Source organism: Triticum aestivum, chromosome 6B (assembly GCF_018294505.1).
Source record: "Triticum aestivum cultivar Chinese Spring chromosome 6B, IWGSC CS RefSeq v2.1, whole genome shotgun sequence".
NCBI classification, from domain to species: Eukaryota; Viridiplantae; Streptophyta; class Magnoliopsida; order Poales; family Poaceae; genus Triticum; species Triticum aestivum.
Genome location: NC_057810.1, coordinates 355,495,098 through 355,511,145, shown reverse-complemented (window position 1 = coordinate 355,511,145; position 16,048 = coordinate 355,495,098). Strand labels below are relative to the sequence as shown.

General features: G+C 45.7%; 1 protein-coding gene across 1 annotated transcript in view; it reads right to left on the bottom strand.

The window, feature by feature from the left end:
* The window catches only part of LOC123137144 (beta-1,3-galactosyltransferase 7), a 30,913-nt gene that overhangs the window by 9,652 nt on the left and 5,213 nt on the right, over positions 1-16,048 (bottom strand). Inside the window, exons 2-5 of the mRNA XM_044556754.1 lie at positions 8,838-8,937; positions 8,690-8,748; positions 8,389-8,588; positions 5,946-6,009 (exon numbers count right to left, since the gene is read on the bottom strand). Coding sequence (XP_044412689.1) covers positions 5,946-6,009; positions 8,389-8,588; positions 8,690-8,748; positions 8,838-8,937 — 423 coding nt within the window. The remainder of the gene's footprint in view (positions 1-5,945; positions 6,010-8,388; positions 8,589-8,689; positions 8,749-8,837; positions 8,938-16,048) is intronic.

Here is a 16,048-nt window from a genome sequence, read left to right as displayed (position 1 = left end):
CGGCCGGCCTCGCCCTCCGCCGCCGCTGCGCCGGATCCGGCCGGATCCGGCCGGGCCAACCCGTCTCCGGCCGTCTTCCTCTCCTCCGACGATCCTCGGGATCCGTGCCGCCCGGATCCAGATCTGGGTAGACCTAAGGTTGACTTTCCCCCCTCCAAAATTCCACCAAGTCCCGAATATCTGAGTAATTTTCATGCGATGTTCGTCATGCCGTATCTCTGCATCCGTAGCTCCGTTTCGTGCGTGTAATATGTCAAATTGTTCGTCTCGAAGAGTACATCATTTCATTCCATTGCATCATATTCATTTGAGGTCATCTAAATGCCCGAATCATCGTTGTAAGAGTGCTTCATGATGTTTTCTGCTGTCTGTTATCAGCACGAGCTCTTTTATCATTTTTGCCATGATTGATGTGTGCATCCTATGAGGTTGATGTCCACATGTGTGTTGAACTATGCCATGTCTTCTTTACAGATGTGCTTACCATATATTTTTGTGATCAATGTGGTGACTAGCACAAGCATGCAAACTAGGCATCGTGATGTTGCTGATTTTAGTCCCTGTTCTGCTGTTATTTTGATGCCATATAAACTTGATGCTACAGAGAGATCCATGCATATTTTGAGATACTTCAGTAAGGGTGTTTTGAACAATAGGTTATTGTCTATCCATTAATGGCCTTGGTCGCAATTATGGATTAGTCTAGCATGTCATTTTCGTGCTCTACTTTTGCTTCAAAATATTTCCTGACAGATTGTTTACTTGTTATTCAATTTGGCCTAGCTTGCTATAGTTGATCCTTGCATGCTATGGACTTGTTCTTGCCTTGGTTTGTTACACAAACATGTCTTCTTGATGATGCTATGCTTATCTTGTCATGCAATGACTTGTGGTGAGTGTATCGAGCTTGTTAAGTAGTGTTCATGATGTTGCTGTTTTGCTAGGCTGAATCTGTTATTTCGTGATGCCATGTAAACATGCTTCTACTAATCATTCTATGCATAATCTGGAGATGTTCTATAAACATGTTTTGATCTACATGTCATCCTCTATCCATCCATGCCCCTGGTTGCATTTATAGCTTGCTGTAGATTGTTCATATCTTACTCCAAAGTTGCTTCATAATGTTGCTGTCAGCCTGTTAACATTAAGTTCAGTTGTTACCATGATTGTTCCTAGTGTTCCATGCATTCTATGACCTTTCTCTTGCCATGCTTAGCTTCACAAATATGCCTTCTTACTGTTGGTTGCCTTGCCATGCCATGTATTGCTCTATAGTGAGTTGCACAAGCTCATTTACATGCCTTCATAATTCTGTTTCTGCCATGTTTGAATCTGTATAATAACTTGCTATGCTTACATGGGTGCCATCATATTTTCTGATCCTTTTTGGCTTATGGTCAGTAAGGGACTTTTGATCTATGCATTTAGTAGATTCATGCCATGCCTTTGTTTGCCATTATAAGTTCCTGTAACATGTTGTTTGATAGCTCTAAACATTGCATCGTGATGTTATTTTCTGCAAAGTCTGAAATTGTTATAACTTGCAATCTTACCACGTGTGTTTGAGCATGTTCTAGTGATTTCTAGAGATAGCCCAGTGTTCATGTTTTGTAATGCTTTACCTGTACATCATGCCCATGCCTTTTGTTTTTTTGTTGTGGTGTTGTAGCATATTATTTTGATGCTTGCAATATGCCTAGTTGCTGCTTTGGACAGATTGTTGCTATAACTTGTATGAAGTGTATGTGTTTGAACCGTTGCTCCGTTTTGAATGTGCTCTATATGAAACTTGCTTAGAATTGCATGTAGCTTCATATTATCATGTTGCATCCTTGTTTTGAGGTGTTTGCTTGATGTTTGGGTGCATTTTGCATCAATGCCATGTTTAACTTGTTTTACTCATATCTTCTAAGCCGTAGCTCCGAACTAAATGAACTTTATGTGTAACTTGACTAGAATCTCGTGTAGATCATCTTGTTGCATCTTAACTTGCTGTTTAACAACTTGAACATAATGTCTATTCAAATCTGGACCAATTTCGTAATATGCATATGAGGACTTACCGGAATTGTTATATGTTGTTCCCGGCCTCATTTAAACTTGCCTTGATGTGTTGCTCTTGTTTGCATCATCTCTTGCCATGAGTAGCTTCATGTAGCTTTGTCATGCATCATGCTTGTTTGTGCATCATGTCTTGTTCATGTGTGGTGTGTTTATTATGTTGTGTGCTTCTTTTCGATAGTTCCTGTTTCGTTGCCATCGTGAGGACACGGTCGTCTACCTTGGTTCGGCTTCATCCGTTCGTCTTTTTCATGGACTCGTTCTTCTTCCTTGCGGGATTTCAGGCAAGATGACCGCTACCCTGGATCTCACTACTATCATTGCTATGCTAGTTGTTTCGTTCTATCGCTATGCTGCGTTACCTATCACCTGTTTATCAAGCCTCCCATATTGCCATGAACCTCTAACCTTTGACACCTTTCTTATGCAAACCGTTGTTTGACTATGTTACCGCTTTGCTCAGCCCCTCTTATAGCGTTGTTAGTTGCAGGTGAAGTTGAAGATTCTCCATGGTGGACAGGATTTTGATTGGGATATCACAATATCTCTTATATTATTAATGCATCTATATACTTGGTAAATGGTGGAAGACTCAGCCTTTTGCCTGGTGTTTTGTTTCACTCTTACCGCCCTAGTTTCCGTCATACCGGTGTTATGTTCCCGGATTTTGCGTTCCTTACGCGGTCGGGTGATTTATGGGACCCCCTTGACAGTTCGCTTTGAATAAAACTTCTCCAGCAAGGCCCAACCTTGGTTTTACCATTTGCCTCACCACCACCTATCCCTTTCCCTTGGGTCGGCCAACCCGAGGGTCATCTTTATTTTAGCCCCCCCGGGCCAGTGCTTGTCTAAGTGTTGGTCCGAACCGGGCAGACTGCGGGGCCACCTCGGGGCAACTCCAGGGCTGGTTTTACTCGTAGGCTGACCTATCCGGTGTTGCCCTGAGAACGAGATATGTGCAGCTCCTATCTGGATTGTCGGCGCATCGGACGGCTTTGCTGGTCTTGTTTTACCATTGTCGAAAAGTCTTGTAAACCGGGATTCCGAGTCTGATCGGGTCTTCATGGGAGAAGGTCTATTCCTTCGTTGATCGCGAGAGCTTGTCATGGGCTAAGTTGGGACATCCCTGCAGGGTATAATCTTTCGAAAGCCGTGCCTGCGGTTATAGGCAGATGGGATTTGTTAATGTCCGGTTGTAGATAACTTGACACCAGATCCGAATTAAAACGCATCAACCGTGTGTGTAGCCGTGATGGTCTTTTTTCGGCGGAGTCTGGGAAGTGAACACGGTTTTTGGGTTATGTTTGACGTAAGTAGGAGTTCAGGATCACTTCTTGATCATTACTAGTTGACGACCGTTCTGCTTGCTCTCTTCTCGCTCTTATTTGCGTATGTTAGCCACCATATATGCTTAGTCGCTGCTGCAGCCTCACCACTTTACCCCTTCCTTTCCCTTTAAGCTTTGCTAGTCTTGATACCCATGGTAATGGGATTGCTGAGTCCTCGTGGCTCACAGATTACTACAACAACAGTTGCAGGTATAGGTTATGCGATGATCATGATGCGAGAGCGATGCTTGCTTGCGTTGAGTTCTTCTTCTGCTTCTTCTTTGATCAGGGGATAGGTTCCAGGTCGGCAGTCTGGGCTAGCAGGGTGGATGTCGTTTGAGTTTCTGTTTGTGTTTCATCCGTAGTCGAATGATGCTCTATGTATTGTGATGTTGTATTCGTGTGACATTGTATGCCTTATGTATGTATCCCCATATATTATGTAATGTTGATGTAATAATATCCACCTTGCAAAAGCGTTTCAATATGCGGGTCTATCCTTGGTGGGACCTTCGAGTTCCTTTTGGATAGGGTCGCATATTGGGCGTGACACACCGCCCCGGAACCAACCCCATGCGCCGCCACAGCCTGACCATCCGCCCGCGCCGCCCGACCCGCCTGCCGCGTCGCCGCATCTCGCGCTGCAGCCATGCGATGGGATGAGAGAGACCCCCCGCCACTGCCGGCGCACAGCGAGGGGAAGGGAGGGCGTAGGAAGCGGCCGCGGGATGTAGATTAGGGTTCCACCGACGCCGCCCGCGAGAGCGACGCGAGGGACGTGGTTCCCTTTCGTGTTCGAACAAGTGATGACGGCACTAATGACTTTCCAATTAAAATGGACTACACCAGGCGTCAGTTTGGAGCCCTTATCTTTTTTGCTTTGGTGATGAATGAGGACACAAGGGATATATAAGGAGATATCCCATGGTGTATGCTCTTTGCGGATGATGTGGTGCTAGTCAACGATAGTGGGACGGGGTTTAATAGAAAGTTAGAGCTGTGGAAACAAACTTTAGAATCGAAAGGTTTTAAGCTTAGTAGAACTAAAACTGAGTACATGAGGTGTGGGGTCAATACTACTAGGCACGAGAAGGAGGAAGTTAGCCTTGGTGGGCAAGCGGTATGAAGCAGCACAAAGGTTGTGGAGGAGCAACTCCACCTTGCTGCTACAATGTGTACAGCACAAGTGTTGAAGGAACAGCTTCAACGTGTTGTGCTAGATATCGCTCTAGAGGCAAATGTAGGCCGATAGGGCAGCAAGAGTTCAATCCAGAACTCCTAAGGCACAAGATCTACTCCAAGATCTTAGATAGGAACAACAAGTTCTATTATAGGTAGTGGGTACATAGTCAGAGTACAAAGTAGAGGTGAGGACCTCTATTTATAAGGCTTTGGGAAGCCTTCACATACTTTTACTTATAGCTAGAATACTCTAGAAACATTATTTAAGTTTCACCATTGTACTCATAGCTACTCACAACTAGAAGACTCCAGAAAACAGTAGGTAGGATAGAAAAGAAAAGAAATACTCCCTCCGTCCCAAAATTCTTGTCTTAGATTTGTCTAGACACGGATGTATCTAATACTAAAACATGACTTGATACATCCGTATTTGGACAAATCTAAGACAAGAATTTTAGGACGGAGGGAGTACTACACTAGAGTGAAAGTATCTAGAAGTAGCCGAACAGATCTGGCATGTGTTTTCTTTCTTCTTCTTTTTCTCTGATCTATTGTTCCTCATCATAGTACCTCAGAAGGACACCTTTCAATATTTTGGGTCGATGTTGCAAAAGGATGAAGATGTCAGCCATCAAACCAAAATTGGATGGATGAAGTGGCGCCAAGATTCTGGCGTTCTATGTGATAAGAGAGTGCCACAAAAGCTAGAAGGCAGGTTCTATAAAACGGCAAATCAACCTACAATGTTGTATGGCGCTGAATGTTGGCCAACTAAAGGCGACATGTCCAACAGTTAGGTGTAGCAGAGATGCACATGTTGAGATGGATATGTGGCGACTCAAGAAAGAATCGGATCTGGAATGATGATATACATGATGGAGTTGGGGTGACCAATTGAAGAGAAGCTTGTCCAACATTATTTCGGATGGTTTTGGCATATACAACACAGGCCTCCAGAAGCGCCAGTGCATAGCGGACGGTTAAGGCATGTTGATAATGTCAAGAGAGGTAGGGGTAGACCAAACTTGACATGAGAGTAGTCTGTAAAGTGAGATCTGAAGGACTGGAATATCACCAAAGATTTAGCCATGGACAGGGGTGCGTAGAAGTTGGCTATTCACGGAACCATGATTTGGTTTCGATATCTTACGGGTTTCAACTCTAGCCTATCCCAACTTGTTTTGGACTGAAATGCTTTGTTGTTGTTGTTGTTGTTTTGTTGTCATAGATGCCTGCGGGAGTACTTTCTAAAACAGACGAGAAAGAATCATCCAAATTATATGATTGCAGGCTCTAGGCAGAGAATTTTGCAACACCAGAGATGATTAAACAGTAAAAATGACCTGGGGGCAAGAAGAACCACTTGTTTACCTATGGCCTATAGTGAAGCGGATAACTATTCCCTTCTGTTCTTCAAGCTGCAGCAGCTTCTCACCTAAATGGAGAAGAGAACTTCAGTAAAAATAAAATAGTGGACTATGACAACAATTGGAATTCAATAACAATGTAATAAATATCAAGATGGTTATAAAGGTTATTATTCAATAACAATGTAATAAATGCAGAAGAGAACTGTAGTAAAAACAAAATAGTGGACTATGACAACATTTGGAATTCAATAACAATGTTATAAAGGTTATGGTTGACATAACAAAGAAGAAAAGGAAAAGTATATACAGTATGCACATTTACTTGAATAACTTTTGCTACAAGAAAAAACCATCAATTTAGAGCTTGCTGGCCCGGCTTAGACCTATGTGAGGAATCATTGGCCTAAAAAAGATACATGGGAATTATATCCTTAAATGGTAAAAATCAAATGTCACATGTTTACCAAGTTCGAGCGACGTCTTCATAGCCGTCTGATACTACGCACAAATCTTGGCGCTCTCCACTTGCCACATCACCAGGGGATCCTTCGCTTCAGAGCGGAACTGTGAGAACGAGGCTCCAATCACACCCACCCAGTCGCCGCCACCCATTTCGACCCCACTTCCTACTGATTCTTCCATCTCCTCGCCTTGTGTGCCCGTATTCTGTCCAGTGAGCTCAGTGACCCTTGGTCGTGTTTTGATGATCTGATCTTGCACCGCCAACATGTTTATGTGCTTACGTCATCGTCGTTGGTAACATCTTTTCTAAAACAGGCCCATGCAGGATGCAGCCCATGAGCGCATTCAGAAGACACTTCATCGCTTGATTGACACCTTCCACATACCAGGTGAGTGTGCATTGGTGCAAGAATTGGTAAATTCCTGCAAGATTTATCAATGGAACAAGACCAAGACTCTTCATCCTGCTGGTCTGCTTCAGCCTCTGATGGTGGCCTCATCGGTCTGGTTGGATATCTCAATGGATTTTATTGAGGCCCTTCCTTGTGTCCATGGCAAGACAGTGATCCTTTCTGTGATCTCTTCTCTAAATATGCACACTTCATATCATTGGCACATCTGTACACTGCTATCTCGATGGCCAGAGCTTTCTTTGACGGTATTGTTCAGCTCCATGGGCTTCCACAGTCCATTGTATCATTCCTCGCTTCATGACACTCCCTTCAAGGTGGTCTACGGCCATGACCCTCCTGCTCTACCGACTTATAACAAGGGCGAAGCCAAAGTTGAGTCAGTAGGGACCGCTTTACAATAACGTGATCAGTTTCTTCAGGCCCAACAAGGCAACAACGCAGCAAGAAGTACTACGATGAGCATCATCGGGATTCATTCTTTGATGTTGGTGAGTGGGCATGGCAGCGCCTTCACCACAGGCAAGCTGCTTCATTGCCAGGCCATACACGTGGCAAGTTAGCTCGGCGCTTTTATGGACCTTACAAGATTCTGGAGCATGTTGGTTCTGTTGCCTACAAGCTGGATCTCCTGGAAGGCTCTCGTCTATATGATGTCTTCCATGTGAGCCTTTTGAAGAAATTCCACTGTGTCGCTCCTTATGTGACAGCCACCATCGTCGTTGATTCAGGATGGTCGCGTCATTCCAGAGCCTGCCAAAGTACTAAGCTCAAGCATGCGCAGAGGAGTGAAGCATGTGCTTGTTCAATGGGTAGGTTCTTCGAAAATGGATGCCACTTGGGAGCCCCGTGCTGACTTCATCAAGCAATATCCAGATTATCAGCTCGAGGACGAGCTGCTTGTCGATGAAGGGAGAGATGTTATGTGGGTTCCTTATGTTACGCGGAAGGCAGCAGGGGCAGGTTAGGCTGTGGCTAGACAAGGGCAGTTTGATGTCCAGAGGATGCCTCTGTTTTGGTAGTCTTCAGGTTGTTAAGGTAATCTAGTTTGAATCAGATTCCAATTAGAGTCCAGGATATGTCAAAGTAGTACTGGCCCATGTCCTATATAAAGGACCTACTAGTGTAAGCTAGAGGAGGAATATAATCAATAAAGTCTAGTTTCCCTAATCCATGTTCTCTATCTCTAATCCCCACTGCCTTCTGCTACTGCACGACGGCACCGCCTCGCCGACGAACCGTCGGCCCCCAAGCACCTCCAGGCCACTGGATCGCCCTCAGATCTAGGGGCTGTTCCACAGTACCATATGCTTAATCGGGTGCATGTGCGGAAACATGGTCAGATAAATGTATTCAATCACGGCATGATAGTGTAAACAATGGTGACTACAGAAATAAAACAGTCAACAAAAAGAGACATGTTGCTTCTAACTGCAAACGAATGGTTGTTTGGTGAGCTCTTTATGGTACCCTGTATTGAATAACAATACACTAACTAGATCATCAACATCCAAATTCAGTAACCACAAACATGCTATTATTCATTGCAATTAACACCAAAGTATTACCAACCTTGAGGCATCCATGTCTCCCTGACTGAATCACGACGCTTGCGGCTACTGAAAGCGGTGTTAACTCCAACGACAACGAATGCTTTTTTCCTTGGTTGACTAGTTTCTGAAGTTACTGGCACACCAGAACGGACCAGTTCCAACGTGCTTCGCTTTGCTGCAAGCTCCATCTGCAGCGTTGAGATTGACTTATCCAACAATCTACCACAAACAATCCGAAGAACAAAAAAAAATCAGATACAAGTAACCAAAATACAGTTGAACTCTTAGATTTAACACTGGATGGGGTCAAATGAGCTTACTGTATGGCTTCATGGGTCCTGGTTACCTCTCCCATTATATCCTTGTGCTCCCCATGCTTCTGCAATCCAATTGTAAATTAGTCAGTTCAAGGAAAAAGCAGTATAAAACTTGATAAATCATGCAAATTTACTGAATTTGGAAACCCACCCTCTTTGTATTGCAATCCTCTGACACAAGTTGCAACTCCTGGTCTTGTCTCCTGTGTTGGGACATGATGTGGTTATTGGTACTTGGTGCTGTCCAGAAGCTGTAAAAGCACCGGTAAGGATTCGTCAATAAATTCCAAAGAGCAACAACAAACAAGTATTTCATCTTCAAAATATGTAACTTGAATTCCCTGGATATTAGGAACCAAAAATTATCCTTGCTCTTTGTTATTTGTTTCAATTACAGCCCTTTCCAAAGATCAACTGAACAACCTTCAACTTGAGTCCCAATAAATTTATATTTAGCTACAATTTCAGTCAAGATAAAATCTCTGTCCAACACAACTTCTCTGGCATGTAAAATGCTGTACCTCTGTACCCATAATATAAGACGTTTTTGCAGTTCAAAATTGTGTTAAATGTATTGTGACATATCATGTCACGTACATGTCACGTATGACAGAGTCCAAGGCGCAGGATCTAGGATAGATAGTTGGTTTAAGTTACATGTAATCTCTCCTTATCTCTTGTTCTGCAAGTTGTAAACCTCCTGTAAAATCCCAACGATGTATGCGCTTCAGGGATGTGCGCCCCTGCCTATTAACACGAAGCACGTCGCCTCAGGTCGAGGTAAGACGTTTCCGCATATCGCACATGGTAATCAGAGCCTCCTCTTCCAAACCCTAGCTTTCGATCTCCATTAGTGCTAGCCATGTCTTCCTCCAGTGCCATCCAATCAAACCTAAGTGGTCAGGTCACGGAGAAGCTCTCCCAGACGAACTACGTCCTGTGGCGCACCCAAGTCACGCCGCAGTTGAGGGGAGCCGGCTTCTATGGCTACGTCGACAGCACCCTGCCGAAGCCGTCCCGCCTTCTCGTCACCAAGGACATGGATGGGAAGGAGTTGTCAGAGCCCAACCCTCTCCATCCCATCTGGGTGAGGGAGGACCAGCAGGTTCTGGGCTACCTGCTCAACAACCTCACAAAAGAGGTGCTCGTCGCGGTCACCGCGGTCACCACCGCACACGCCTTATGAACAGCACTCGCAGGTATGTTCGCGTCACAGTCCTTGAGCTGCATCAACAACATCCGCACTGCCTTGATCAATGCGCAGAAAGGAAATCAATCGGTGGCCGCCTACTTCGCCGCCATGCGCGGCCTTGCTGATGAGCTTGCCGCCGCCGGCAAGCCCATCCAGGACGACGAGCTCATCTTCTACCTGCTGCACGGGCTGGACATGGACTACCAGCCGCTTGTTTCCGCCCTGGATGCCCGCGTCACGCCGGTGTCTCTTGATGAGCTCTACGCCATGTTGAGCAACTTCGACCAGCGCGTCGCCCAGTACCACAGCGCTGGCGGCGGGTTCAAGTCATCGGCGAATGCAACAACCCGCGGGCGCGGTGGGTACTCCTCCCGTCATCGCGGTCCTCCTCGCGTTAAGGGCAAGCACAGCAGCGGCAACACCAACAACTCTGGCTCCCGCGGCGGCCGCCCCACCTCCACCAACAACAAGGGTCGCCGCGGCGGCTCGTGCCGATCACGCCCTGACGTCGTTCGCTGCTAGATCTGCGGGAAGCCCGGCCACACCGCCAAAGACTGCTGGTATCGTTTTGACGAAGACGATGCCTCCTTTGAAGATGATGACAAGGTCGCTGCTGCCGCTGAAGGATCCTATGGCGTTGATACAAACTGGTACCTTGATAGTGGCGCGACCAATCACCTCACAGGGGAGCTAGAGAAAGTGACTCTCCGTGAGAAGTATCACGGGAAGGACCAGATTCACACCGCCAGTGGTGCAGGTATGAGCATACGTCACATTGGTCACTCGGTTATACGTACCCCTTCTCGTAAAATTCATCTTCGCAAAATTTTGCATGTCCCTAGTGCCAACAAAAATCTCCTATCCATTCATCGCATTACCATTGACAATCATGTCTTTATTGAATTCCATCCCTTTTTCTTTTTGATAAAGGATCAGGCCACGAAGAAGGTACTATCTCGAGGTAGATGCGTTCGAGGGCTTTACCCGTTGATTCCGGAGCTTAGGAGGTTCAATAAACAAGCCTATGGTGTTGTCAAACTTTCCTCAACACGTTGGCACGATCATTTAGGGCATGCTTCTTTTCCTCTTGTTGAACGTTTGCTTAGGAAACATAGGCTCCCGTTTGTTGGTGAGCGAAATATTGAAACTATTTGTGTTCCTGCCAAAGAGCAAAATGTCATCAATTACCTTATCCTATTTCTACAAGTGTCTCTACTCAACCGTTGCAATTAATATTTTCCGATGTTTGGGGCCCTGCTCCTAGTTCTGTTGGTAGACACACATAATATGTAAGTTTTATTGATTACTACAGCAAATTTTCTTGGATCTATCTTCTTAACAAAAGATCCAACGTTTTTCAAGTGTTCAAAAACTTTCAGGCACTTGTTGAACGCAAGTTAGATCGCAAGATCATTGCGGTCCAATCCGACTGGGGAGGGGAATACGAGAAATTAAATTCCTTCTTCCAAACACTTGGCATCTCACACCATGTGTCATGCCCCATGCTCACCAACAAAACGGCTCTGCCGAATGCAAGCATAGGCATATAGTTGAAGTTGGTCTAGCCCTTTTAGCAGGTGCTTCCATGCCTCTCAAGTTTTGGGATGAAGCGTTTCGCACTGCTGTTCATATCATCAATATGCTCCCAAGCCGTGTCATAAACAATGAAACCCCCATAAAACGGCTTCTTCATATCAAACCTAACTACACATCTCTACGTGTCTTTGGTTGTGCCTGTTGGCCCAATCTCCGTCCATACAACTCTCGCAAACTCATGTTCCGATCCAAACTGTGTGTCTTCCTTGGCTATAGTGCCCAACACAAGGGGGTTAAGTGCCTAGATGTTTCTACCGGGCGTGTTTATATTTCTCGCGATGTTGTGTTCGACGAGAACAAATTTCCCTTTGCCGATCTTCATCCAAACGCCGGTGCTTTACTTCGTAAAGAAATCCTCCTTCTACCATCTTCTCTTACCGGCTTTGATGAAGGGGAACGAAACCTTGATGATCATATGTTGACTAACCCTCAAACCACTGTGCATGAGTTGTGTGATGTTGCAGAAGAAAACGAAACGGCAAATGGTGAAGAAAATGAAGTGAACGGGCCATATTTCATGTGCCCCGAACCAGGGAACAAATCCGCCTCGGGATCAGTTCCCGCGGCAGAGGCAGACCTGCCCAACAAATCGGCCTCGGGATCTGTCGCCACTGGCAGGGGACAGAATCCCCTCAGGAATCCACGCCATCAGCTGCGCGTGGAGCTGCCGACGGCGCGCGCGAGCGAGCCCGCGTCTGCCACGCGGCCATCATCGATTCATGGCGGCACCTCCACCAACCCGAGCGAACCGCACGCCGCCGCTTGTCCGCCTCCTACTGGGTCTTCGGGGGCCCGGCTCCCGGTCCAACCCGTGCACTACAAACGGCGTGACCTGCGCCGGCCGACAGGCGCGGGACCTGCCTCTGGCGCAGCAGACGTCGGCCCTCCATCACGGCGCCATGATGAGCCTCGTCCGCTGGGATCTTCTGCGGAGCCGCGCCGTTGCACATCGCCGTCTGCCACCACAGAAGATCCGGTGGCAGAATCTGCCGCTGAACCTGCTGCTGCCTCGCCAGATTCTGCCTCGGGATCGGTTCCTGCTGCACCTCCTGCAGGTTGCATGGGATCCTCCGCGCCATCCGTGCCAACTACTTCACCACCAAGACGTACACGGCTGCAACAGGGGGTAATTCAACCAATTAATTATAAGCATATTACAAAATATGGCATGGTGTGTTCTACAGGTGAACCATACACACTTGATGAAGCCCTAGCTGATGAAAACTGGAAGAAGGCCATGCATGAAAGAGTACATGGCATTGAAAAGAAACAAGACATGGCATTTGGTCCCTCCACAGCACGGTAAAAACCTTATTGATTGCAAGTGGGTGTTTCGGATCAAGAGAAAATCTGATGGCACCATTGATCACTACAAGGCAAGACTTGTGGCCAAAGGCTTCAAGCAACGGTATGGTATTGATTATGAGGACACATTTAGTCCGGTGGTAAAAGCTGCAACCATTCGTCCCAGCCCTCCATCACGGCGCCATGATGAGCCTCGTCCACCGGACTAAATGTGTCCTCATAATAAATACCATACCGTTGCTTGAAGCCTTTGGCCACAAGTCTTGCCTTGTAGCGATCAATAGTGCCATCAGATTTTCTCTTGATCCGAAACACCCACTTGCAATCAATAAGGTTTTTACCGTGCTATGGAGGGACCAAATGCCATGTCTTGTCTTTTCAATGCCATGTACTCTCATGCATGGCCTTCTTCCAGTTTTCATCAGCTAGGCCTTCATCAAGTGTGTATGGTTCACCTGTAGAACACACCATACCATATTTTGTAATGTGCTTATAATTAATTGGTTGAATTAAAAGGGGGCTGGAGTCTCAGACAGCTAGACGTACAGAACGCGTTTCTTCATGGTGTTCTGGAAGAGGAAGTGTACCTGAAACAACCTCTTGGGTTTGAAAATCAACGTGCACCATTGCATGTGTGCAGACTTGACAAAGCGTTATATGGGTTAAAGCAGGCTCCAAGGGCGTGGTATTCACGTCTCAATCAAAAGATGCAAACTCTTGATTTTGTTCCTTCTAAGTCTAACACTTCATTGTTTATTTATAACAAGTGCAATACTCATATCTTCATTCTCATCTATGTTGATGATATTATTGTTACAAGCTCATCTGATGAAGCCATAACAGGATTGTTGAAGGATCTTAGTGCAGAGTTTGCTCCTAAGGATCTTGGAGACTTGCATTATTTCTTAGGGATAGAAGTGAAGAAACATGATGGTGGACTTCACTTGTCTCAAGAAAAGTATGCAACTGATCTGGTAAGAAAGGCTGGCCTACAAGGCTGTAAACCTTCACCTACTCCATTATCCAGTTCAGAAAAATTATCTCTCACAGAAGGACAAGCCTTGAGTCGGGAAGACAGCACTAAATACAGAAGTCTTGTAGGTGCACTCCAATATCTCACTCTTACAAGACCTGATATATCTTTTGCTGTTAACAAAGTCTGCCAATTCCTTCATGCACCCACTACTGTTCATTTGACTGCTGCTAAGCGAATAGTTAGATATGTCAAGAACACTCTTAATATTGGTCTCAACTTCAGCAAGTCATCATCCACACTTCTTAGTGCTTTCTCAGACTCTGACTGGGCAGGTTGTTTGGATGACAGACGTTCCACTGGGGGATTTGCAGTGTTCTTTGGTCCTAACTTGATTTCATGGAGTGCAAGGAAACAGGCTACTGTCTCCAGGTCCAGTACTGAGGCAGAATACAAAGCATTAGCAAATGCTACAGCTGAGATCATATGGGTGCATTCTTTATTGAAAGAGCTTGGTGTAAAAAGCAAACAAGCTCCATGCTTATGGTGTGACAATTTGGGTGCAACTTATTTGTCTGCTAATCTTGTTTTTCATGCCAGAATGAAACACATTGAAATTGACTTTCACTTTGTCAGAGAGCGAGTGGCTCAAAAACAACTTGATATTCGCTTTGTGCATTCCAAGGATCAGATTGCAGATGGATTCACCAAGGCTCTACCTACTAGAAGCTTTGAAGACTTTAAACATAATCTCAACTTGATGAAGTTGTGATTAAGGGAGGGTGTTAAACACAATGTATTGTGACATATCATGTCACGTACATGTCACGTATGACAGAGTCCAAGGCGCAGGATCTAGGATAGATAGTTGGTTTAAGTTACATGTAATCTCTCCTCGTCTCTTGTAACCAATTCTATCTCTTGTTCTGCAAGTTGTAAACCTCCTGTAAAATCCCAACGATGTATGTGCTTCAGGGATGTGCGCCCCTGCCTATAAACACGAAGCACGTCGCCTCAGGTCGAGGTAAGACGTTTCCGCATATCGCACAAATTGAACTGCAAAAACGTCTTATATTATGGTACGAAGGGAGAATAACTTTGACAGCGCAAGTACTTATTCCAAATCCAAGCTTTACTAATAGAAAGTAAATCCACACTTCAATAAAGAGAGAGAGAGAAAGAAGGGGGGGGGGGAGAGAGAGGGAGAGGGAGAGAGAGAGTAGGAATCCACCCACTCCATCTAGAGAAAGCACTGGTATACTAGCTCAGTAGTACGCGACCTAAATGAACATTCACTTATAAAAAAGGCAAGCTCTTCAATATAGATCTCACACGGGCATTTAATTATTAGGCTTGGCTGCAAGTAGCAGGACATTCTTCGAACAAAGGAAATGCAGTGGCGAGCTTGTATCTACTATATCTAAATAGGAGCCCCCCACTAGCTGATTTTCCTGCGCTCTCACGTGTCCATGTCACCATAAATTCTTTCAGTCATTTGATTGACCACAAGTGGCTCAGATCTGCAGTCCAAGAGTTGATCCCCCCTTGCTCCACGTACCTCCCGTTAGCTCCTCCTTCTTGGCTCCTCGCCTCCCGAGAACGCAGCATGGATGCTTCGACTCTTTAATTTCCTCTTCAACTCCCCCAATTCATGTGTCGTCCTCTTCTCCTACCATCCCTGCCAAAGTTCCAAATTCTAAATGCATTCCTACTATATATGCATCCGACCTTAGGAGTGAAGCACAGTACTGATATGTGTATGCATCACACCAATCCGCTTCACGATGATTGAAGCCAATGCAAGCCAGTAAGTAGCCGTAGTCTTGCACATGCTGTTTTGGGTTCATATATATTATATCACTGGAGGCTATATATTGATCACTTCAATTTCTACCTTCAGTTTCACGGGCTATACTACCCAGCTAAATTACTCTACATCTATGAACTGTTCTAAAAACCGGCCGACTCATCAGTTAAATGACCAGTGAATCGCTGCTTGGAGGCACACCGATTATACACCCTATTGGGCAAGTTAACTTTTTTTGAGACAAATTCGGTGAGTTAACTGGCCACGGGGATTAATCGGTCTGACAAGCCCATTATTCGGGTGTCAAACCAAGAAATGGGGCATCGCCCGTGACTCTCCCAGCAATCCCACACCTAGGGCTGTGGGATTTGGGTGTGCTCCCCCCCCCCCAAGCCCCCAACCACCCTGCAGCATGAGCTTGCCTTCCCGTTGGCCGGAACCATCGCCTGCACCGCTGCAGTCTCCGTCGCCCCCTCAAACCGCCGTCTC